The sequence below is a fragment of the Clytia hemisphaerica genome, unplaced genomic scaffold (assembly GCF_902728285.1).
Source record: "Clytia hemisphaerica strain Z4C2 unplaced genomic scaffold, Clytia hemisphaerica genome assembly, whole genome shotgun sequence".
NCBI classification, from domain to species: Eukaryota; Metazoa; Cnidaria; class Hydrozoa; order Leptothecata; family Clytiidae; genus Clytia; species Clytia hemisphaerica.
The window spans coordinates 499099-525859 of NW_027103498.1; the positions used below are offsets into that span (position 1 = coordinate 499099).

At 35.4% G+C, this 26761-nt stretch overlaps 2 protein-coding genes across 2 annotated transcripts; both read left to right on the forward strand.

The window, feature by feature from the left end:
• The first annotated feature begins 1611 nt into the window (after positions 1-1611).
• LOC136798816 (uncharacterized) lies at positions 1612-22746 on the forward strand. Its single transcript, XM_067055491.1, has 11 exons — positions 1612-1734; positions 2260-2425; positions 2575-2724; positions 3565-3714; positions 4434-4760; positions 6815-6885; positions 8254-8394; positions 8586-8726; positions 18950-19343; positions 19463-20493; positions 21682-22746. Exons 1-11 carry the CDS (start codon positions 1612-1614, stop codon positions 22657-22659), a joined length of 3672 nt encoding a protein of 1223 aa, XP_066911592.1. The 3' UTR covers positions 22660-22746.
• A 1688-nt stretch (positions 22747-24434) lies between these two features.
• LOC136798804 (uncharacterized) lies at positions 24435-25924 on the forward strand. Its single transcript, XM_067055477.1, has one exon. It carries the CDS (start codon positions 24439-24441, stop codon positions 25888-25890), a length of 1452 nt encoding a protein of 483 aa, XP_066911578.1. The 5' UTR covers positions 24435-24438; the 3' UTR covers positions 25891-25924.
• The last annotated feature ends 837 nt before the right edge of the window (positions 25925-26761 follow it).

Genomic DNA, 26761 nt, shown 5'->3' on the forward strand with positions numbered 1-26761 from the left:
TGATAATGGAAACTTAAATACATAAAGAAGAAAAAAACAAACCATTTCAATTTTATTTATATGTTTAAGCCCCGGAAAAATTATGTATTACCTATTACATAACTTTACATTTCCCGACTCGCTTACTCCCAGAGGAATTCCGATTGTAAACCCGATTGGTTAATTTCGGAACATCTTCATAATGGCAGATAAGCGTTGTTACTAAAAGTGGTAACGGTAGGTAACGATAGGTAACGATAGGTAACGATAGGTAACGACAAGTAACGGTAGGTAACGACAGGTAACGATGAAGTAACGGTCGGTAACGATGAAGTAACGCAAGTAACGAGAGGTAACGAAAAAGTAACGAAGTAACGATGGGGAAAAAGCTGAAAATGGTGGCCCTGAGGTGTCGAACTATCAAAATTTGTAGATTTCTGCGGCAGAGCTAATGGTGAATGGTGATTTTGAGAGAACCTAACGACTTTGGTTAATCTATTCAAGAATTTTGGAAATCTAATGATTGTACAGCAGGATCCAATCGTTCTGGTGAATATGACTGTGGAGATAATAAATCCAATCGTTTTTATTGTAAATTAGTGTTTGTAAATAAACTGAAAGATTTGACGGCTTTGGTGAATCAATGGTGTTGATCAACACAATGGTGAGATAAATGGTGCTGGTCAATGTAATGATGGAATCAGTGATGATGGTCAATGCAGTGATGGAATCAATGGTGTTGGTCAATGCAGTGATGGAATCAATGGTGTTGGTCAATACAATGCTGGAATCAATGGTGCTGGTCAGTGAAATGATGGAATCAATGGTGCTGATCAATACAATGATGGAATCAATGGTGTTGGTCAATGCAATGATGGAATCAATGGTGCTGGTCAATGCAATGATGGAATCAATTGTGCTGATCAATGCAATGATGGAATCAATGGTGCTGGTCAATGCAATGGTGGAATCAATGGTGCTGGTCAATGCAACGATGGAATCAATGGTGAAAGTCAATGTAATGATGGAATCAGTGGTGATGGTCAATGCAGTGATGGAATCAATGGTGTTGGTCAATGCAGTGATGGAATCAATGGTGTTGGTCAATACAATGCTGGAATCAATGGTGCTGGTCAATGCAATGATGGACTCAATGGTGCTGGTCAATGAAATGATGGAATCAATGGTGCTTGTCAATACAATGATGGAATCAATGGTGTTGGTCAATGCAATGATGGAATCAATGGTGCTGGTCAATGCAATGATGGAATCAATGGTGCTGATCAATGCAATGATTGAATCAATGGTGTTGGTCAATGCAGTGATGGAATCAATGGTGTTGGTCAATGCAGTGATGGAATCAATGGTGTTGGTCAATGCAATGATGTAATCAATGGTGCTGGTCAATACAATGATGGAATCAATGGTGTTGGTCAATGCAATGATGTAATCAATGGTGCTGGTCAATGCAATAATGGAATCAATGGTGCTGGTCAATGCAGTGATGGAATAATGGTGTTGGTCAATGCAATGATGTAATCAATGGTGCTGGTCAATGCAATAATGAAATCAATGGTGAAAGTCAATACAATGATGGAATCAAAGGTGCTGGTCAATACAACGATAGAATCAATGGTGTTGGTCAATGCAGTGATGGAATCAATGGTGTTGATCAATACAATGCTAGAATCAATGGTGCTGGTCAATGCAATGATGGAATCAATGGTGCTGGTCAATACAATGATGGAATCAATGGTGCTGGTCAATGCAATGATGGAATCAAAGGTGCTGGTCAATACAACGATAGAATCAATGGTGTTGGTCAATGCAGTGATGGAATCAATGGTGTTGATCAATACAATGCTAGAATCAATGGTGCTGGTCAATGCAATGATGGAATCAATGGTGCTGGTCAAATACAATGATGGAATCAATGGTGCTGGTCAATGCAATGATGGAATCAAAGGTGCTGGTCAATACAACGATAGAATCAATGGTGTTGGTCAATGCAGTGATGGAATCAATGGTGTTGGTCAATACAATGCTAGAATCAATGGTGCTGGTCAGTGCAATGATGGAATCAATTGTGCTGGTCAATACAATGATGGAATCAATGGTGTTGGTCAATGCAATGATGGAATCAATGGTGCTGGTCAGTGAAATGATGGAATCAATGGTGCTGGTCAATGCAGTGATGGAATCAATGGTGTTGATCAATACAATGCTAGAATCAATGGTGCTGGTCAATGCAGTGATGGAATCAATGGTCTTGGTCAATAGAATGCTGGAATCAATGGTGCTGGTCAATGCAATGATGGAATCAATGGTGCTGGTCAATACAATGATGGAATCAATGGTGTTGGTAAATGCAATGATGTAATCAATGGTGCTGGTCAATACAATGATGGAATCAATGGTGTTGGTCAATGCAATGATGTAATCAATGGTGCTGGTCAATGCAATAATGGAATCAATGGTGCTGGGCAATGCAGTGATGGAATAATGGTGTTGGTCAATGCAATGATGTAATCAATGGTGCTGGTCAATGCAATAATGAAATCAATGGTGAAAGTCAATACAATGATGGAATCAAAGGTGCTGGTCAATACAACGATAGAATCAATGGTGTTGGTCAATGCAGTGATGGAATCAATGGTGTTGATCAATACAATGCTAGAATCAATGGTGCTGGTCAATACAATGATGGAATCAATGGTGTTGGTCAATGCAATGATGGAATCAATGGTGCTGGTCAGTGAAATGATGGAATCAATGGTGCTGGTCAATACAATGATGGAATCAATGGGGGTTGGTCAATGCAATGATGGAATCAATGGTGCTGGTCAATGCAATGATGGAATCAATTGTGCTGATCAATGCAATGATGGAATCAATGGTGCTGGTCAATGCAATGGTGGAATCAATGGTGCTGGTCAATGCAACGATGGAATCAATGGTGAAAGTCAATGTAATGATGGAATCAGTGGTGATGGTCAATGCAGTGATGGAATCAATGGTGTTGGTCAATGCAGTGATGGAATCAATGGTGTTGGTCAATACAATGCTGGAATCAATGGTGCTGGTCAATGCAATGATGGAATCAATGGTGCTGGTCAATGAAATGATGGAATCAATGGTGCTTGTCAATACAATGATGGAATCAATGGTGTTGGTCAATGCAATGATGGAATCAATGGTGCTGGTCAATGCAATGATGGAATCAATGGTGCTGATCAATGCAATGATTGAATCAATGGTGTTGGTCAATGCAGTGATGGAATCAATGGTGTTGGTCAATGCAGTGATGGAATCAATGGTCTTGGTCAATAGAATGCTGGAATCAATGGTGCTGGTCGATGCAATGATGGAATCAATGGTGCTGGTCAATGCAATGATGGAATCAATGGTGTTGGTCAATGCAATGATGGAATCAATGGTGCTGGTCAATGCAATAATGGAATCAATGGTGCTGGTCAATGCAGTGATGGAATAATGGTGTTGGTCAATGCAATGATGTAATCAATGGTGCTGGTCAATGCAATAATGAAATCAATGGTGAAAGTCAATACAATGATGGAATCAAAGGTGCTGGTCAATACAACGATAGAATCAATGGTGTTGGTCAATGCAGTGATCGAATCAATGGTGTTGATCAATACAATGCTAGAATCAATGGTGCTGGTCAATGCAATGATGGAATCAATGGTGCTGGTCAATACAATGATGGAATCAATGGTGCTGATCAATGCAATGATGGAATCAATGGTGCTGGTCAATGCAATGGTGGAATCAATGGTGCTGGTCAATGCAACGATGGAATCAATGGTGAAAGTCAATGTAATGATGGAATCAGTGGTGATGGTCAATGCAGTGATGGAATCAATGGTGTTGGTCAATGCAGTGATGGAATCAATGGTGTTGGTCAATACAATGCTGGAATCAATGGTGCTGGTCAATGCAATGATGGAATCAATGGTGCTGGTCAATGAAATGATGGAATCAATGGTGCTTGTCAATACAATGATGGAATCAATGGTGTTGGTCAATGCAATGATGGAATCAATGGTGCTGGTCAATGCAATGATGGAATCAATGGTGCTGGTCAATGCAATGATGGAATCAATGGTGCTGATCAATGCAATGATTGAATCAATGGTGTTGGTCAATGCAGTGATGGAATCAATGGTCTTGGTCAATAGAATGCTGGAATCAATGGTGCTGGTCAATGCAATGATGGAATCAATGGTGCTGGTCAATACAATGATGGAATCAATGGTGTTGGTCAATGCAATGATGGAATCAATGGTGCTGGTCAATGCAATAATGGAATCAATGGTGCTGGTCAATGCAGTGATGGAATAATGGTGTTGGTCAATGCAATGATGTAATCAATGGTGCTGGTCAATGCAATAATGAAATCAATGGTGAAAGTCAATACAATGATGGAATCAAAGGTGCTGGTCAATACAACGATAGAATCATGGTGTTGGTCAATGCAGTGATGGAATCAATGGTTGATCAATACAATGCTAGAATCAATGGTGCTGGTCAATGCAATGATGGAATCAATGGTGCTGGTCAATACAATGATGGAATCAATGGTGCTGGTCAATGCAATGATGGAATCAAAGGTGCTGGTCAATACAACGATAGAATCAATGCTGTTGGTCAATGCAGTGATGGAATCAATGGTGTTGATCAATACAATGCTAGAATCAATGGTGCTGGTCAATGCAATGATGGAATCAATGGTGCTGGTCAATACAATGATGGAATCAATGGTGCTGGTCAATGCAATGATGGAATCAAAGGTGCTGGTCAATACAACGATAGAATCAATGGTGTTGGTCAATGCAGTGATGGAATCAATGGTGTTGGTCAATACAATGCTAGAATCAATGGTGCTTGTCAGTGCAATGATGGAATCAATTGTGCTGGTCAATACAATGATGGAATCAATGGTGTTGGTCAATGCAATGATGGAATCAATGGTGCTGGTCAATGCAATAATGAAATCAATGGTGCTGGTCAATGAAATGATTGAATCAATGGTGCTGGTCTATGCAGTGATGGAATCAATGGTGCTGGTCAATGCAATGATGGAATCAATGGTGCTGGTCAATGCAATGATGGAATCAATGATTTTGGTGAATTCAATGGTGGAATCGATGGTGGTGTACTGGTGGATGCAGCGCTGCACTGACCAATGGTACTGTTGTGCAGGTGAATGCAAGTTAGGGATTGTGCATTTTTTGTAAGCATCATCTTTATGAGAAATCCATCGATAATTTTCGATTCAAGGGGTATTGACTTTCGGCGATGGGTTCTTTTAGAGCAAGTTGAGGATTGTGCAAAATGTGAGCAAATTTATTTTTCTTATAAGTATCATCTTTATAAGAATACAATCCATAACTTTTAATTTAAGGGGTATTGACTTTCGGCGATTGGTTCATTCAAAGCAAGATGTGAGCATATTTATTTTTCTTATAAGCATCATCTTTATAAGAATACAATCCATAACTTTTAATTTAAGGGGTATTGACTTTCGGCGATTCGTTCATTCAAAGCAAGATGTGAGCATATTTATTTTTCTTATAAGCATAATCTTTATAAGAATACAATACAGATCTTTTAATTAAGGGTTATAGACTTTCGGCGATTGGTTCTTTCAAAGCAAGTTGAGGATTGTGCAAAATGTGGGCATATTTATTTTTCTTATAAACATCATATTTATAAGAATACAATTTTTGTATCACATTCTACCTTTTTTTCTCAGTACGCTTTCATTCAAGCATTCAAAAGACAAAAGACATCAACTTTCTCCTCCGTTTGACAAATCTTGCTTTATTCGGAGTGTATTTACAAACTTACACTAATCTCTTTCTTTGATACTCAATACGATGTAAAATAAAAAGGTACAGCTGCTACCTCGTGTTAAAAGGTGTGAAAGTACATTTCTTTGGGAAAACATTTTACATAAGGCGAAAGAAAAAAAATTTCTTGTTTCCGAAAAAAAAAAATTTTCTGACCCGGCCGCAAACTTTCGTTCGTTAGTAGTCCGTACTTGTTGTAATTTAGGGCATAATTTATGCTGTGTTTATACATAAAAGTTATTCTTAAACTCTATTTCAATGAGCCATAAATTATCAAAAATAGCAACAAAAAAAAATTTTCCGGCCGGCCGCATGATAACTTTTTTCCTTCACCCGCATTCCGGAAACAAAACATTTTTTATCATTCGCCTAAACATGAGATTTTCCTTTCTAAATAGGATTGTTTACAACTTGTAAGCATATTTTGTATCATACTGCACGTGGAGCTCTACAATCGTGTATATTACAATAGTCAAGAAAGTTACATAACACTAAGGGTAGACTTCTTCTTTTGACCTAGCCTATTATTATTACTGCATGCTTTTTCCCATGAATCATGATTTTCTCACGGGGGTCGCGAACACCAAAATACCGACGCATTTTTCTTGAATCATCATCACTTTTTTATAAGAACCAGTAATTTTCGTGATTTCACCACATGATTTTCAGGCTCGAATGTTTTTAAATCTCAAAATGTCCTTAATTTCCTTAGTTTATTCACTTATTTTCTTAAAAGTTAAGAGAGCTGTTTTTGAAATCTGACATTTTTAATTAAAAAAAACATTTTTTAACTCGAAGGATCGAAGGAAAGGGCAAATACTGGCATTTTTTGGTTGACTTTCAATGGATTTATGAACATTTTCGAGTCTAATTATGACTTGACCTCCTCTTCACAAAGTACTTATCATTTTAAAACGTATCTTATCCTCAATGTAATATTGTTTTGTTAAATTGATTTGCAGAATGGAATGCTAAATGTCAATTGCACAAGAATCAATTAAGAAACGAGCAATCAGTGAATGGTGATCGAATTGTTAAGAGCTTAGTCATAAGCTGATTAAATTATTTCAATTTGGAATAAAACAAAACCGAAAAAAATTAAAATTAAATGCTATTCTTATGTGAAATCGTTGACTTTCTTTGAATCAACCAATAACCAAAATTCAAAACCTTCAAAGGTTATGGATTGTAATCTTATGAAGATGATGCTTATAAGAAAAATAAATATGCTCACATTTTGCACAAACCCCAAGTTGCTTTGAAAGAACCAATCGCCAAAAGTCAATACCCCTTGAATCAAAAGTTATTGATTGTATTCTTATAAAGATGATGCTTATAAGAAAAATAAATATGCTCACATTTTGCACAAACCCCAAGTTGCTTTGAATGAACTAACGGCCGAAAGTCAATACCCCTTGAATCAAAAGTTATTGATTATATTCTTATAAAGATGATGCTTATAAGAAAAATAAATATGCTCACATTTTGCACAATCCCTAACTTGCTTTGAATGAACTAACGGCCGAAAGTCAATACCCCTTGAATTAAAAGTTACAGATTGTATTCTTATAAAGATGATGCTTATAAGAAAAATAAATATGCTCACATTTTGCACAAACCCCAACTTGCATTGAAAGAACCAATCGCCGAAAGTTAATACCCCTTGAATTAAAAGTTATGGATTGTATTCTTATAAAGATGATGCTTATAAGAAAAATAAATATGCTCACATTTTGCACAAACCCCAACTTGCATTGAAAGAACCAATCGCCGAAAGTTAATACCCCTTGAATTAAAAGTTATGGATTGTATTCTTATAAAGATGATGCTTATAAGAAAAATAGAAATGCTCACATTTTGCACAATCCCTAACTTGCTTTGAAAGAAGCCATCGTAGAAAGTCAATACCCCTTGAATCGAAAATTATCGATGGATTTCTTATAAAGATGATGCTTACAAAAAATGCACAATCCATAACTTGCATCCACCTGCACAACAGTACCATTGGTGAGTGCAGCATTGCATCCACCAGTACACCACCATCGATTCCACCATTGAATTCACCAGAACCATTGATTCCATCATTGCATTGACCAGAACCATTGATTCCATCATTGCATTGACCAGCACCAACCATTGATTCCATCATTGTATTGGCCAGCACCATTGATTCCATCATTATATTGACCAGCACCATTGATTCCATCATTGCATTGACCAGCACCATTGATTCCATCATTGCATTGACCAGCACCATTGTTTCCATCATTGCATTGACCAGCACCATTGTTTCCATCATTGCATTGACCAGCACCATTGATTCCATCATTGTATTGACCAGCACCATTGATTCCATCATTGCATTGACCAGCACAATTGATTCCATCATTGCATTGACCAGCGCCATTTATTCCATATCATTGTATTGACCAGCACCATTGATTCTATTATTGGATTGACCAGCACCATTGATTCCATCATTGCATTGACCAGCATCATCGATTCGAGCATTGTGGTGACCAGCACCATTGATTCCATCATTGTATTTACCAGCACCATTGATTCCATCATTGCATTGACCAACACCATTGATTCCATCATTGCATTGACCAGCACCATTGATTCCATCATTGCATTGACCAGCACCATTGATTCCATCATTGTATCGACCAGCACCATTGATTCCATCATTGCATTGACCAGCACAATTGATTCCATCATTGCATTGACCAGCGCCATTTATTCCATATCATTGTATTGACCAGCACCATTGATTCTATTATTGGATTGACCAGCACCATTGATTCCATCATTGCATTGACAAGCATCATCGATTCGAGCATTTTGGTGACCAGCACCATTGATTCCATCATTGTATTTACCAGCACCATTGATTCCATCATTGCATTGACCAACACCATTGATTCCATCATTGCATTGACCAGCACCATTGATTCCATCATTGCATTGACCAGCACCATTGATTCCATCATTGTATCGACCAGCACCATTGATTCCATCATTGCATTGACCAGCACCGTTGATTTAATCATTGCATTGACCAGCACCATTGATTCCATCATTGCATTGACCAGCACCATTGATTCCATCATTGTATTGACCAGCACCATTGATTCCACCATTGCATTGACCAACACAATTGATTCCATCATTGCATTGACCAGCATCATTGATTCCATCGTTGCATTGACCAACACCATTGATTCACCAAGCCGTCAAATCTTCCAGTTTATTCACAAACATCAATTTACAATAAAAACGATTGGATTTATTATCTCCATAGTCATATTCACCAGAACGATCAGATCCTGCTGTACAATCATCTTGAATAGATTAACCAAAGTCGTTAGGTTCTCCCAAAATCACCGGGTTCGACACCTCAGGGCCACCATTTTCAGCTTTTTCCCCATCGTTACTTCGTTACTTTTTCGTTACCCCTCGTTACTTGCGTTACTTCATCGTTACCGACCGTTACTTCATCGTTACCTGTCGTTACCTACCGTTACTTGTCGTTACCTATCGTTACCTACCGTTACCACTTTTAGTAACAGCGCAGATAAGTTAGAAGTGTCTAGTGTATGGTGGCCCATGAGTGCCAAGTTAAATTTCTTTGACATTTCTATAAAAAAAATTCAAAATAATTTACTTTTCACATTCATTTTTGCAATAGCTTTTAATTTAAGTTTTGAACTAAATTTTGATTCAAAATTGATTTACTTTCTATTTTCGTTTCAAATTTAAAACAGGTTTGTTTTCAAAAACGATTTCCAACTCAGCCCATCGAGGCCATGTCATTTTAAAATCAATTTTAAATTTTTTAAAATGAATTGATCTGACAGCCCATTGAGGCCATTCATAGAAATGAGTAAATTTCAACAGATAAAGTTTCTTTTGATAATAGAACAAACCAGTTGTTTGTTTTTTTTGGGGGGGGGGTCACATTGAGGTTTCCTCGGAGCCAAAAATATTAAAGCATATGGCGGCAACATAAGGGGTTGGAAGTAAATAAAACTTCCCTCCTATTACACTTTTTTTTTATAAGAACCAGTAAATTTTTGCTGAGGCTCGGCTGTTCTTAATTTTTTGGCACTTTGAGCCTTGAATTGTTCGTATTTTGTTCTTATTTTTTCTAAAGTAAAACACATTTATTTTACTATTTAAAGGATTTTAGAAACCAGTGATTCTTTTTGCTATAACCCTCTAACTTCTAACTTCAGCCTCTCCACTGTTCTTAAATTGTTCTTATTTTTTGGCATTTTTTAGCCTCATTGTTCTTAAAAATTGTTCTTATAAAAAAAAGTGTATTTCCTCTCTTCTTAACATTTTTCCTTTCATGCTCGCATGCTGCATATTAAGAAAAAATTCGACTCTTTATTTACACATATATACATCAAAACACAGGCTCTTCATGTTGCCCATTGTTTGATGAATAATTTTGTCTGCAAAAAGAAGTAAATTTTTTAAGACAAAATACAACCCACCAGCCAAACAATGAACAATAGAAAGGAAAAGCACTGTGACGGACAAAAAATCTCTCATTTATGGTACCATAAAACACTGGAGTAAAGAATATCATTTTATACTCTCCTACACATTTGTAAAAAATGTTTGGGGTTTAAGCACTAAGTTGTTTTGGCCTTGATGGGCCGTGAACTGTAAACAATCCAATAAGTAACCATAGTAACTTCAATCTTTTAAGCCTGTAGGGGTCTGGAGACAAAGCTGTCTTTGGGCTACGTGAGAAAAGTGATTTTAAAAATAAAAAAACAAAATGCTTTTTAAAATGATATCGAAAAGTAAAAATGAGAATTAAAACAAAATGTAAATCATTTGTGTGGCCTTGCTGGGTCGTATTTTAAGTTGTTTTTAAAGTCATTTTGAAAACGAAATTACTTTTAAATCGATTTTGAAATGAAAGTCAATTTAAATTATAAAATGAAAGTTATTTTCATTTATAAAAAAAAAATCTTTTATGAGTTTTTCAATAAAAAATCACTTGGCACTTATGGGCCACCATACTAGTGGAAAGGTCGTGTGAATTTTTTGATGTCAGTATTAATTTTGTTGGTTGATGGCTTGTTGAATCTGGCAAGAAAAAAGTAAACAGGTATAGCTTTTTCTAACCAAGAATCTGAGGGATTCGAGCAACACTGAATATACATCTGTATTTACACCATCAAAACCCCAATATAACAACCCCAATCTCAATCCTCCACAAATGACCAAGAAACTTGATTATACTGACTTCACAAAGGAATATTTCATTAGAGAAATACAAACGCTCTCTCCTAACTCAACTGCTGGTCCAGATGGCTTTCCACCTATGTTTCTCCTTAAAAGCAAGTCTATCTATCTATCTATATTTTAAGTATCAAAAGGTCCTAAGACCCATTATCCATACATACAAATTATAAGATTGTATAAAAATAAAAAGTAAATAACCTATGTAAATTTTTTTGCACTAACAGAGGACACAAAGAAATAGCTTGAGAAGGCTAAATTAGAGAAATGGCTAGAGTAGGCTGAATTAGAGTATAAACTAGGAAGGTGCACAACAAGACGCCAAACAAAAACAAAAGAGTTATATATGCAAAGATAAAGAAAAGCTGGTTGTAAAATAGTGGCTAAAATTTGAAATGGGGGAGTCCTCGATTCAAACAATTGCTAAAAATAAATTTTATTTAATAAGTTACATAAATGTAATATGGATAAAATGCTAAACTAGTGTAAGTACTGATGCATAAAAATTAGAGACTCTAGCAGGCTAAGTTGAAATAGCTAGAAGTTATTATCAAAGGTGCCCAAGATGACTAGAATTAGGCTGAGACTAAGGCACAAAGATGCTGAGAATAATTATTATTAATAAATAATAATTATTCGAATAATTATATAAATTAAATTAATTGGGTAAAAATTGATATAAATATTTAAATATTGTGTTTGTGAAAATTTGAAAATAAATTATTTAAATGTTTGATTTTATGCAAAGTCACGGCTTGCAAAATCACTCAGGCTGATATGGCAGAATATTCTCAATAAAAGATTCACCCAAAAGATACTTAAAACAAGTTACATCACCCCAATATTTGAAAAAGGAAATCAAGGATTACCAGAAAACAACAGCCCTGTAGCTCTTACATCACATATAACCAAAGTTTTTGAAAAAACATGCAAGACCACCTGGAGAGAAACAACCTATATAATAATAACCAACACGAATTTAGGTCAGGAAGATCCTGCCTTCGCCAATCACTTGCCCACACTGAGTGATTGATTCATCATATTGAAAATGGCAACAACGTAGATGTTATCTACCTTGATTTCAGCAAAGCATTCAATCAGGTTGACCACTCAATACTTTAGTTTAGGTATAAACTTATTTCTTTTTTTATGATTTTTGTTGGCGAAAACGTTTAGAACATCCCAGACTTAGTCAAAAATTGCAAGAAAGTGAATTGGCGAATCAGAAACTTCTCTATTGTTTATTAACCGTATTAATTATTCGTAAAATGTCCCTTTAAAAATGGCGCCTTTTGCATAAACAAAGATGGCGGTTCGACAAAAAACCGCGATAAAACAGCTCAATTTTAAGCGTTTTAGAGCTGTTTTCTTCCTAAAAATACAGCCCTACAGCAATGTTTTTAATCTGAAAGTTTATATCACTACTTTGGCCGCAATCTTTACTGTTATGTTTTTATTTTTCTTTGCATTTTACAGAACGTAGAATCTCTTAGAATCCAGAGTAGCAGTGTGAGTGTCCATTTTAGTGGATATTTAAGTTTTTTAAGATCATTACGAGGAAATTTGAATGTTAAAAAGAACACTACAAGGATTGCAAAAGCTTTAAATAATACACAGGCAATTGTGAATAGCTTTGAGAAAGGTCTACTTATTGAATCAAAGATTTGATTTGAATGTTTTGATTTTGATATGTTTTACCGTGGTTACTCTTACTAAGATAAAAAAGCCACGGCTAAATGAGATAATTGCGCATAATTGTTTAGTGAGTGAGTTCGCTGCTCCGATAATTATTACAAATATTTCACAGCTTTTTTCGACTAATCAGGTTCAACTCGCTATATTATAGCGAGCAGAACGGTGGGATGTTTTAAACGTTTTCGCCAACAAAAATCATAAAAAAAGAAATAAGTTTATACCTAAACTATCAATACTTCTGCATAAACTTGAAAGAAATGGCATCATTGGATTCCACGAATTGGATGAGTACATAAAGTACAAAATCAAAAACAAAGTATCACAAAGTAAGTAAGTATTAGTTCAAGTGTCATCACTACCGTGAGAGGTCCTAAAGCCGACACCAATGCCTAAATCCGATGGGGTCTTTCAAAGATACAAACTAAAATAAAAACAAACCTTTCGCTGTGACGCAACGAAGATACTAAAGTGTCAACTAAACTGATAGATTTGATACACTGAACCAATCGAACCAAATAACAATAATAGCTTCTTATAACAAAACAAAAAACAACTCAAGTTCAATAGCGTTGGGTAGGTTAACCAAAGCTGAGGGAGGCAATTATCAAAAGTCTAGATTTTGGTAGCCAAGGCAAGGTTCTAAGGTTGTGGCTTCTTCATAAAGACGAAAGACAGATCTGGACTTATTTCGTACTTTCCAGTCTCTTGTTCGTAGTTTTTCTGACTTTCTGGTTCTATGTGAGTTATTTTCTATGTTTTCTAACTTACTGAACAGTGTAGCTGGAACCTCCATATTCCAGGATTAGAAAAAGCTATACCTGTTATCTTTTTTCTTTAAAGAATCAACAAGCCATCAACATCGATAAATTACACACATTTCCTCAGAAACTTTTAAAATTATCTGCCATGCATTGTGACTTTCTTCAAGCCGTTCCGAAATTAACCAATCGGATTAGGTATCCAATTCCTATGGGAGTTCTTTTCCAAGATTTGTAAAACAGCCAAGTCGGCAAAAAAATTTACAGAATGACATAGTTTATCATTTGGAATACCCCCGTGTTTGGACCATTCTATTGTGGGCGCAAAATAGGGCGGAAACTAAGTAGCACCCTCAGTGCAAGATTGCCGCCTCATCTTTATTTGCCCGCGCAAAAACGCGAGCTAATCATTTTTTTCTCGCACGTTCAAGGGGAACGGAAAAGTGATCAATTTTCTTTGAAGGAAAAACGTCAGAAACAAACCCAAAGAATTTTGTTGTTGAGAATCGATCCTGTGAAGATGAAAAAATTTCTGCTGTGTGTTTTTTTTCGGAATGATGAAAAACTCTCATTTCGATCTTCCTTAAGGTAAAGAAGTTGCGAGATTTGGGTTAGCGAGGTGAAAATTGCTAAAAAACTGGTAAAATCGTAATCCTCAAAAATCGAAGTTCCAGCCTCACTGCTGAATGACTTACCGACAGATCGCCACCGGTGGGATTCGAACCCACTAAATGCAAATTCCAATGATTTGATACCCAATGCCTTATCCACTGCGCCACGGATTCATGCCAAGAGAGTGTTTCTATGGAGTTAGATCGAGGTCAAAATCGTTGGACCGGTCACTCGATCGTCGAACCGGTGGTCGAACCGTCCACTCGATCGTTGGACCGGTGGTCGAACCGTTCACTCGATCGTTGAACCGGTGGTCGAACCGTTCACTCGATCGTTGAACCGGTGGTCGAACCGTTCACTCGATCGTTGGACCGGTCACTCGATCGTCGAACCGTCCACTCGATCGTTGAACCGGTCACTCGATCGTTGAACCGGTGGTCAAATCGGTCGTCGAATCGGTCGTCGAATCGGTCGTCGAATCGGTCGTCGAATCGGTCGTCGAATCGGTCGTCGAATCGGTCGTCGAATCGGTCGTCGAATCGGTCGTCGAATCGGTCGTCGAACCGGTCTAGTGAAGAAACTTGTTTGTTTTTTTTCCCCACGGAACGTTATCATACAATACCACACGACCAAGATTTTTCTAAAAGTTGTGGGAGAAAAAAAGATACGGACGCTAGTCTTGCTGATAATTCAGATATTTTGAGATGGAAAAAAAATGGCGGTAAATGAATGTTTTGAGCAAAATATTGCACTTTTTATGATATCTATCTGAGATAATTAGTGGTTTAGAGCTGTTAATATTAACAAAAATTGTTGGTGTTACTATTCAACTACACTTGTGGAAGGTTTGAAGGTATATTTTACAGTGATGCTTGAGATTAAGCTCGATAACATTTTTAAGTTGGAACTTCAATGATTCGCAATATGGTGTAAGGAGTTTTGATATGTTTTTTATAAAATTTCATCAAATATTACAGTTGTGGCCTGTTGATGTGCTGGAAAGGAAAGTTAAGAAATCAGGCCATTTGTAGGAGACACTATTCTTTTTATTGACTCTTTTCAAGTCGCCACAAGTAAAACAACAACTTTTTCTAAATCAGTTTGCTATAGTTTCCGGAAAATTTATGGTTTGGCAGGGTTTGATTGGTTCTGCTTGTGGCATTTTGAGCAAATTCTTTTTTTCTGATAAAAAATGGCCCCAAAAAATCTCAGTGTTGGCTTTTTCTGAGAGATTTTGGCCATTTTTAGCCAGGCGTAGTTAATCGATATAATCAATAATCTTGAGTAATCGATAAATAATCGATAAGTAATCGATGGATTAGATATCGATTAACCGATAGAATCGTTAGGTAAGGCGAAAGTTAATCCAATTATAAAAGTACCACTCCCTAAAATCTGATAAATAATTGATCACGAATCGATAGTTGATCGATTAACTATTTGATCGATGATTAATCAAGTGATCGATAGCCGATCGATTTTTAATCGATACTTAATTTAATCGAAGTATAATCATCGATCTATAATCGATAAACAATCGATGACAAAATTGATCGATAAATAATCGAGCTTTGAAAAAATCTTGAAACCAGGAATTTTCTTTACTTCATTAGATACCTTATCTTGGCCCTTTTTACGCCGGACCTTATTAGCGTTATTTTTGGGCTCGTTGGTGGAATAAGGGCCGGCGTAAAAAGGCCCGGTAATGTAGTCAATAGTCGGTCACGATCGATATATAATCGATAACGATACGTGAGCGAAGATAAGTAAATAATTGATAAGTAATCAATGCACGAACGATAAGTAATCGACGATTGTTAACAATCAATACATGATTGATAAGTAATCGATAGGTTGTATGTAGTCGATATGTGATCGATAAGTAATCGATAGCTTGGAAATAATCGATCGCTGATCGATACTCAAGATTTTTTGAAGGTCTGATTACCTATCGATTCTATCGGTTAATCGATATCTAATCCATCGATTACTTATCGATTATTTATCGATTACTCAAGATTATCGATTATATCGATTAACTACGCCTGGTTTTAGCAAATTTTTGTGGACGAATAATGTCTGCCGAAACTGACTGTTTTTGTAAAAATCTAGGCCCAGGCTGACAAATTCTTGAAAAGAATTCAAAAGATTTTATTTATGAGGTGACTTTTGGCTATTTTGAAATGTAAACTTTGAAATCTTTGAAATAAAAATTTTTTGACTGTTTTGTCGCCTTGAAAATGGCCAAACTTGGCCATAAAACCAGAAAAATGTATTTTATGTAGATTCCCAAAAAAGTCATTTTAATCAATTTTGGGAAATTCAGGTTTTCCTAACCTAATAACAGCTGTTTGTAATTTTCTGACGCGCACAGCAAACCTCTGAAGGCGCTTGAAAATTATACATCTGAGGAAAATAGTCCTCCCTCGGAAAATTCTACAACAAGAATCCTGTTGTGCGCTGGAAAGTTAAAAACTGATACAGCACCCTATTCATAAACAAAATCACGAAACTTTGTTGTCGTTTCTAGTCCTTTTAGATGAACGCAGTCCTTACGATTTCGAGATTGCATATTCGTCAGATTGTTTGTTTTCACACATCCCTTTAGAGCTTCAGCGTGGTGTGCAGAAAACATTCACAATTTGATCTCAGGTGTGCCCCTGGTTGCCCACTGTGCATCAATCTTTCATTCATAACCGTCATGTTACACTTTAAACTATTCCAATTTTGTCCTTTTTCAGTGTTATAAACAAAACAAAGTAAAATGGATTTCATTGAAGAAATAATTGGGAAGGTGTTTTCAATGAAAGAAGCCCATTTTTTAAACTTAAAGGAATTCCTCATGTCCATTTGGAGGACACGCAAATAACTTTTTATAATTTTTGCTGATTTTTGCGTACTTTTTATAACTTTTGCGTTTCTTATCGGGCACAAAATGTCGGGCTTATTTTACTTTAGACATAATTATTTGTCACCTCCAAAAAATGTTCTCTCTTTTGTCTGACATTTTTTGCCTGATAGGTACTTTTTATATGTTTTATGTAAGTTTAGGACCTGGGTATTGAGAAATTTTTGTGCAACTTTTTCTGTAGTTTCCACCTATTTTCAAATCATGATTTTTTTCTGATTTTTTGTACAAAATTGCATGATGGCAATGTTGACAAAGGACAGATTTCTTGAAAACACCTTTAACAATGAAAAACTTCATTCTCTCAATTGATTATATAAGTAGATAGAGAAAGTCTTCTAGAATTTTAAAGCAATCTTAATGCGACCCCGGCAAAAATGGGAAATAGCGGAAAAGCTATGGTAGCTCATTTAGTGCACTGAATTTCTACTGCAATTCATTAGGTTTGTAAAAAGTCATGAAATCATGTTTCCTTAAGTTGACTTATTTATGTGTGGAACATTTCTCAAGGATTTAAAATTCCAAAGTTTTTTTGCAGGGATAATTCCACTTAGAGTAGCATGTTGTGTTGACGTTTCTGATCAGGTCAAATTTGTTCATAACTGTTTTGGTTTAGAATTTGTATTGAAAATTGATGGTAAGTATATTGTTGCCAAAAGTAAGGTCACCTTGGAATTGAAATTGTTATTTTGCCTTGAATCTTGAATCCATTTATCTGACATTTTTTATACTTGATCATGAAGGAAGAAAGATTCGAAAAATTTTATCACTTTGTACAACAGAAGAAAAAAAAGTGAAGCAAGTTTTAACCTTTGGAAAAAACAACAAGGTTTTTTTCAATAAAAATAGCGAGTAAAAATAAAAATGATACTAAGTTTTACATTCATGATTGAAAAACAACAAGTTTTGTCAAAAAATTTTAAACTACCTTTTGGGAAGAAATTTTCGCGGGAATTTAATTTCGCGGTTGCAGGATATTTTTGGCCAAAAGCGTTATTAAATGAGCAACAAACCTGTTTTAAGGCTCGAAATAGTAGGAATTTGGGGGAATGCGTGAAATAAATTAAATTTCGTGGGGATTTGATTTCACGGATTGACGATTTTGTAAAATTTTGCGGGAACTTAATTTCGCTGTTTTAGGCAAAATCCGCGAAAACCGCAAAATTTTGTTCCCGCTAAAATTTCTTCCCTTAAGGTACAAAATTATTAAATTTGAACTCCCCTAGCCCTTTCCGTGCCGATGTCGTATATATCCGACATGCAAATTTTCACTCTACTTGCCAATGTCGTATATATCCGACATCAAATTTTTTTACCTAATTGCCGAGGCCTTTAAAAAAGAGGCAGCTCTATTGCCGAGAAATCAGCTTTTAGGAAAATGGTTTTCTTATTTTGCCAATGTCGTATATATCCGACATAAAAAAATCCAAATAGTAATAGTGACAGTATATATTAAGTGCTCAAAAGATTTATTTCAGGTTTATTTTAGTCTATCATAAAATATAAAACAAATGTCAAATACAAATGTCAAACATTGGCAAATAGGAAGAAAATATCCTTGTCGTATATATACGACATGCGGCAACACAAGTTAAAATTTGCATGTCGTATATATACGACATCGGCAAATCAGGTTACTAAAAAAAATTACCCCTCGGCAAATGGATTGGGGTACAAAAACAAGGTACCGGCACGCAAAGGGCTAGAGAAAAATATGTTCATTCTTTTTAATGTTATGGCTTATTTTGTTGGTTTAGAGCTTCTCACGGTTGCACAAATTTTTTAATTCCTGATAAACCTGTCTGTAAAAGCAATATTTTATAAAACTAAAAGAGTGAGATTTTACAAATTTATCATTTCAGATTGAAAAAAATAACAAAAACATGAAAGACCTTATCGAACAATCAATTAAGTGTTTACAAGAGGTGGCAGCAGCAATGTCAGGAGCTTCGCAGCAAACATTAAATGAACAAGGAGGAATTCAACAGCCTCCACACCAAAGTACACCTGGAAGAATTCAACAGCCTTCTCCAAACCAAATTACTCCTACAAGAATTCAACAGCCATCTCCACGCCAAATTTCACCTGCAAGAATTCATCAACCTCCTCGAATTCATCAACCTCCTCAACACCAAGCTACAGGAATTTCACAATCACCTCAACAGAACACTGCACAATTTCTTCAAATACCACCACCACAAGCCAAAATTGAATTTCAAAGAGCATTTCCAGGAATGCATGGAATGACAAATAAAAGTAAATAGACAATTTTACTGTTACCGTACTAAAGAAAAAATACCAAAAATAACTTGTTCAGTACTGAAAATTATTTTAATAGCTTCTGTTTATAAAATAACTTCCCCTTTTACCTTTAGCAACTTCACGAGAATCTCGGAGATCCAAACCATATTCCCAAGTTGCTCATAGTCATAACTGGACTCAAAAATTTTATTGTTTGGGTGATCCCTTTGATGTAACCACAGCTGATCGTCATTACAACGCCATATTACAAAAGAATGATTTGGGCTTCAGAAAAATCTGCTTTGACAATAAAGAAGGGGGTCATGAGTATTTTTTAAAGACTCTTTACACACATTTTCCAGCTCTTCAAAGTCAAGGTGGAGCTATTACTCTTTCCAAATGCTCAATTGGTGGAAGTGGAAAGCGCTCACTTGAAAAGATTCCACCTGGCCCCGAAGGCTATAGCATTAGGTACCTGAGAAGTCGTGTGCAGTCTGGGTTTATCTATATCACACCCATGCAAACATCCTTGCTGGCTGGATCTTCAAGTTCTTCATCTGGATCTTCAAGTTCTTCATCTGGATATGAAGTCTTAACAACAGCAAAGTGCAGGGTGTGTGAAAAAGAAGTTGTGCTTGCTGAGTTTGGAGCACATTTAACTAATTGCTCAAGGGAAATGCTTAAGAACGATTTGAAGTATTCAAATAGCTTTTCTAACGATTCAATTGATGGAGGGGAAAAAAACCCTGATGCCTCGAAAGATGTTATTTCTGGAGAACCAGATGCTTCAAAATGTGCAGATAAAACTACAGAATACATAGAAGAACCTTCTGATTTGGAGGCTCTTCAAAACTTATTCCCTCAGAAAAGCAAGGCTGAGATTGAAGATGCCCATTCAAGATCCTTAACACTAAATGATTCAATTGATAAACTAATCGATAGAGATGAGGACAAATCAGTTGACAGTGATGCAACATATCACACTGCAATCAATACTCTCTATAGTATATACAGTGCCTTGAGAAATAAATACCTGAAAAACAAACCAGAACTCAAACTGACAGTAAACAGGAATGAAATTTGGCGAGAACTCCTTGTTTTCTACAAAAAGTGCATGGTTGACGAAAGCCGTCTTTTTAAAGACCTGTCGGTGGAGTTTTCACAGGTTTTACAAAATGTTTAGCTTTTTTTAAATTTCTTTCTTATTGAACTTTGACATTATGTAATTATACACAAAAAAATGATCTGGGTGAATTGCTGTAATTGTGTCCTGTCCGTAGCCAAAAATGCACTTTAGAAGGCCATATTAGAAGCTTGAAGACTTAGGGATATGTGTTTTTTGGTTAGATCTTCCCACTAAAATTTCTTCCCTTACAATCCTGCTTGGATAAAATTTGTTTCTTTTAGATTGTTACTCTCACTAAGGTCTGCTAGGGTATCAACTAAAAAGTTGTTACATGGAACCATGGCCATTTTTGAAATCTTTGTGTGAGTATTTCTTCCTGACCTTTCAAATTCAATTGGTTAATTTTAGTTAACTAACTGACACCAAGATGGAAGAACATGATTTATATCAAAGTAACCTTTAAATATTCAGCTGAGCATTCTCTAGAGCTAATTTTGCTTTCAAAAGACTTGCTATAACTGCTAGAACTTAACTGAAATTTTTAGGAATGAAATCACTTTCAGCATTTTTCATCACCACATCTTCTGTCTACCATTTTCATGAAATGACACTTTTGTTTATCACAATAGAGTGCAAGCTCATTAATAAAACAATAAAAAAATTATTTGAAAGGTTAGGTTAGAAAAGAGATCGCAGCTTTGTTTTGAAAATGCAATAAGTGCTACATTTGCAATGAACAATTTAAGAAGTCGTTTCTGCAGGGAAATAGGTTTGTACTGTATTTACCATTTCTGCATAAGAAAATTTTAACATTTATAGCACATTCGTTTGCAATAACTGCTGCATTTTTTGGGCAGAAAAATATAAAAATGACTGCACTTCAGGCAGAAACTGTAATTTTTAAATAGTGATGAAAGTTTTTGACCCAATTTTGTAAGTCTTCACCCTCCTCTTCTATGGTCATAAGGTTGATTTTCACTTATGGGTGGGACGCTGTAAGATTTGGTGCAATTCACCCATATGACGAAATGATATAACTTGCTGCTATGGCAACTTGATTTTTTTTTGCCATTAAGATTTGAAAGAACATTCTTAAATTGTAGGTAGAGTAAAAATGTTTTCTTAGAGGGTAATAATTTTTTCTTGTGTCTGTTTCAAAATGCACTTCACAAAACACTTACAGAGTGGCATTCCTGGATTATTAAAAGTTCATCTATTTTCTTTCAGAAATCTGGTGAGGATGGTTCTGTGGATGCTGGGGCAATAACAACTGAATTTTTCAACGTGGCTCTTGAAGTTGTTGCAGATCGATTATTCGAAGGAGACCTAGAAAAGGGACTTATCCCTAAAAGACTTGGATCCACAGGAAAAAGTGTAAATTTTGAAATTGCTGGTATTGTTGTTGGCCATGCATTTTTGCAAAGTCAGGTCCTTTTTTCCAGTCTTCCTGATTGTATTTTTACCTTTCTACTTAATCCAAATGACGTAGACTGTCTAAGATGCATGGTTGCATCACAATGTGATCTGTTACCCATTGATGCTTCAAATTCAAATTTTATTCGCTTTATTAAGACACTTGAAAAAGTCGAAACTGAAGATGAACTTGAGAAACTTTTGGATGAAAAGGGCTCAATGGAACATGTCAATGCTTCCCAATGGGGAATAACTGAAGCCATCAATTTACAGAGCAAACCTGCATTGATAATGGAGCTTCTTTACAACGAAATATTTCGCAAACGGTATGAGCAACTAGTAGCATTTCGTAATGGGCTGGAAAGAGTTGGCGTTCTGGAATTTCTAATCAAATATCCCAAGATTTCAAAACCACTTATTGCAGTTCATCAAGCGCCAGACCCTTCATTGTTATTCATCAACCTTGCATCAAAGAAATTACCTTCCCTAAATGACGATTTGCAGATTCAAGCTGTTAACTGGCTCGTTGATTTTCTGAAAACAAATCCTGAATATGGAAAGCTACTGCTTCACTTTGCTACTGCTAGAAAAGCTATTCCTCCTTGGGGAATTGATGATATAAAATTACTGTTTTTGAAAGACGATGAAGACTTTGTATTTCCAACAGCTTCTACTTGCTTTCACTTTTTGTCCTTGCCTGTCGTCCACACGTCCAAGGAAGCCTTTTTTAAATACATGAGGTTGGCACTTGATGTTGAAAGCTCTGGTTTTGCAGCGGAAGAGGTTGACTGAAAAAAAGAAAAAACAATTTTGTTGCTTTTGTTCGTTTTTATCATTTGTTATACAATTTGTTGTCAAGTGGTCTTTTGATTTTATTGAACTCTGAGCAATTTCTAACTTAGCTCTGGTTTCACAGCGGAAGAGGTTGACTGAAAAAGAACAAAACAATTTTGTTACTTTTTTTCGTTTTTATTCTATGTATATTTTCTTACATTTGATATACGATTTGATAAGTGGTCTTTTGATTTTACTGAACTCTGAGCAATTTCTAACTTAGCTCTGGTTTCACAGTGGAAGAGGTTGACTGAAAAAGAACAAAACAATTTTGTTACTTTTTTTCGTTTTTATTCTATGTATATTTTCTTACATTTGATATACGATTTGATAAGTGGTCTTTTGATTTTACTGAACTCTGAGCAATTTTTAACTTCTGGTATGAATTTCATACTCATTCAGGTGTATTTGCACACTGAGATGCCAAAGGTTTGAAAAATGTTATTTTTAAATATATACCTAAGAAAGCCCGAGTTTAAAGACAAGTTTAACTTACGCTTGTATTCTGAACTAGCCTGTACCAAATCCTTCTTTATAGTAGGGTTTTTTATGTTTAGAGAGATTTCATGTGAAAGTATGTTTTCAAAAGCCTCTAAGTGAAGTGCAAAATTCTGCAAAAGAAAGCCAATTAAATTATCTTTGGACATGCAAAAAAATCAACTATTTTTAGCATTTTATGACACATGCAATAAAATTTGATTCTCACGTTAATTGTTTTCGACAAAAAATGCATTAATTTTAAGAAATAACATTTTCATAAACAAAGAAAAAATTTCATACACTTCACTGTCTCTGATAACCCAAGATCTAGGGTCATCTAAAACTATCCCGCTTTACAGGTTTGGGACAGGCTAATTCTTACCTTAAGGGAACAATTTTTTGCGGTTTACCCTGAATCCACAAAATTTAGTTCCAGCAAGCAAAAATTAATTCTGCAAAAGAAATATTGTTAGATGATCCGCAAAAGATAGCTCCTACAGAAAATTGTTTCCTTAATGTAATAAAAAGTGTCTTTTTATGATTTTTTACCAAAAAACTTGTTTGTATTTCAACTTTTTTTAGATTTATTACCCTATTTCTTTCATTTGTATAATATTTTAAGGATAGTATTTAGCAGATTTCTCAAAAAGTCCCAAAAAGTCTGCTGATGTTGTTGACCTTTGCCATATTTAATATAATTACATAATGGCCTATTTTTAATTGATTTGGCACACCTTTCCAGAGTGCAATTAAAATCTTTAATTACATTCTACTGAATGCCAAAGTTTACAGAAATATATTTTGTTTCGTATTGATTTAGTTAAAGATTCATTAATAAATACTTTATATTAAATAGAAACGAAATGTTATCACTCAAAACAAGAGAAAAATGCACGAAAATGACATAGAAATATCCACGAAAATTAGTAAAATTAATATTGACAATGAAACTGGAAAATAGTCTATCATGCATTAGCTTGTAATCGAATGCCTTTATTTTCGAATTGCAATTACCTTAACCAGATTAAATTTTGGGATTTCGCAAATTTTTGAGAAAATTTTCGAACTCCCTTCTTGGGTTTTTCGGAAGGTGTCATCCCCCCATTAAGAAAGGGGGGACGAACTATGTACCAATTATTTTTACTACATGGTTAGAAAATGAAAGTTATAATGTTAACCAATAACTATTTTCTGTTCTACATAAGTAAATAATACTATTCACTAAATTCAAAGTTCTTCAATGTTTTAGATTAAAAAATGTCAATAAGAACAACAACAAGAACACATTTTATGGAATTTGTTAATTCAAGCATCAGATCAATTATAAGATGCTTAACGGAAAGCTCTGGTGATGCAAACATGGTTGACTACGCATTATACCAAATTGGACAAGTAATAAATATAGTTTCAAGAGGTGTCACACAGTATAATATTCCGGATGTTTTACAGATGCTTCATTTGGTATACCATAATTTAGATAGTTTCATTAGAGATGAAGAAGCGGTTAAGCCTTTGGTTATTTATACAGGAAATGCTGGAAGACCGAAATATGATTTAAACATTGATAGTATATCATTGCTGATCGGATATGGATTTACATACCAGGAGATTGGTGATTACTTTTCTGTAAGCAAAGAAACTATTAAACGACGAGTCCATGATTTTGAATTGAAACATTCACGACATAGCAACATAAGTGATAATGATTTGAACACTCTCATCTCGAACATCATAGCTGAATTTCCTAATTGCGGTATTCGTAGAATGAAAGGAATGCTTCTTTCTTGTGGCTACAGAATCCAATGGGAGCGTGTACGAGCAGCCATGTGGGAAGTTGATCCTGAAGGACTATTGAGACGATCTCTTCACTGCAAAATTATCATTCGTAGAAAATATTTTGTACCTGGTCCCCTATCCTTATGGCATATTGATGGCAACCATAAACTAATAAGATGGGGGTTTGTGGTGCATGGAGGAATAGATGGGTATTCCAGGCGTATCATGTATTTAAATTGTTCCACAAACAACAAAGCGTCAACAGTGTTCAATCTTTTCATAGAAGCAAGTGAAACGTATGGTTTACCATCAAGAGTACGTGCAGATCAAGGAGGAGAAAATGTAGATGTCGCTCGATATATGTTAACAAATCCTTTACGGGGAACAGGACGTGGCAGTTTTATAGCTGGGAAAAGTTGCCACAACCAGCGCATCGAGCGTCTTTGGCGTGACGTTTTTGTTGGATCTTTGGGTATTTTTCATTCTGTTTTCACTTACCTTGAAGAAAACTTTTATCTAGATATCAGTAACAGTGTTCAATTGTATGTTTTGCACTATATTTTCGAAACTCGTATCAACGACCACCTTAAGTTGTTTTGGAACGGTTGGGATCATCATCAACTTCGGACTGAAAGTAATCGAACTCCTATTCAACTTTGGATATCTGGATTGATTAAATACCCTCAAAGGAACCTAGACTTTCTAGCTGGAGTTGTAAACGAACAGGATTTTGGTATTGATTGGGAAGACCCAATAGCATATGAAAGAAGAAATGAAAATGTTATTGAAGTTCCCGAACTTAATTTTCCAATGCTAGAACAGACTGCCTTAATTTTACGTAACAATATCAATCCAAAGCAGCACTCTGATTCCTTTGGGATTGATATTTATAACGATGCAATAGCACTTTTGAATTTAAATGGTATTTTTTAAGGAGCATTTTTGTTAAAAACTATTTTTCTAAATTTTTCGACCTACAGCCTAAATAGCCTGAAAATAAGATTTATACCCGGGGGGGGGGCACTTAGGCAAAAATGGGTACATGGGTATGGGGACGTGCCGTTGGCCAGGGTACCTTTTTTAGGCTCTGAAAATATCTGACAGGGTCCCAAATTTACTAATTTTCAAGATGTGTATCTGACAGGGTCGACTTTTGGGGCTGGAAAATTAGAAACTTTTTCCAGCTTTCGTCTATTTTTAGTCATTTTTGCCACTTTTCAGGGTCAAAATCGGAAAATTTCTCAACTTTTTGTTCTGACAGGGTCCCAAATGTACCAAATCATTTATAAAGTAATAAGGTATTTCATGCACATTTATTGTGACTCTAGAATAATACTGAATTAATTTTGTTTTTCTATGACTGATTTAATCAAAAACTTCTTGTTAATTATAGCAAAACATAGAAATGAAAAATTATTACCTATCAACAATGGAAACTTTACTGAAAACACCGAGAAGAATTTTGTTTCTTATGGAATAAATGTGCTATCTTGGACAAAAGTAGTAATTGACCAGCCAGGGACAAAATTTGAATTTATGGATGTGTTTACAAACTACCAGGATTGAGATACAGATTTATCAAGGTAGGTTTAATTCAATATTGTTAAGTTGACTCTAACATTCGATGAGTTTCAATGAGATGCAAAATTGAGTCATTAAACTTTCTAATAAAACATACACAGTCCAAAGCTCACAAAAAAGGTTTTAATAGGATACCCTTAAGTTTAAAATGTAAATTCGGAATAATTTTACACTGTAGGAAATTAGGAAGGGATACTTAAAACACTGAGCAAAGTTTACTAAT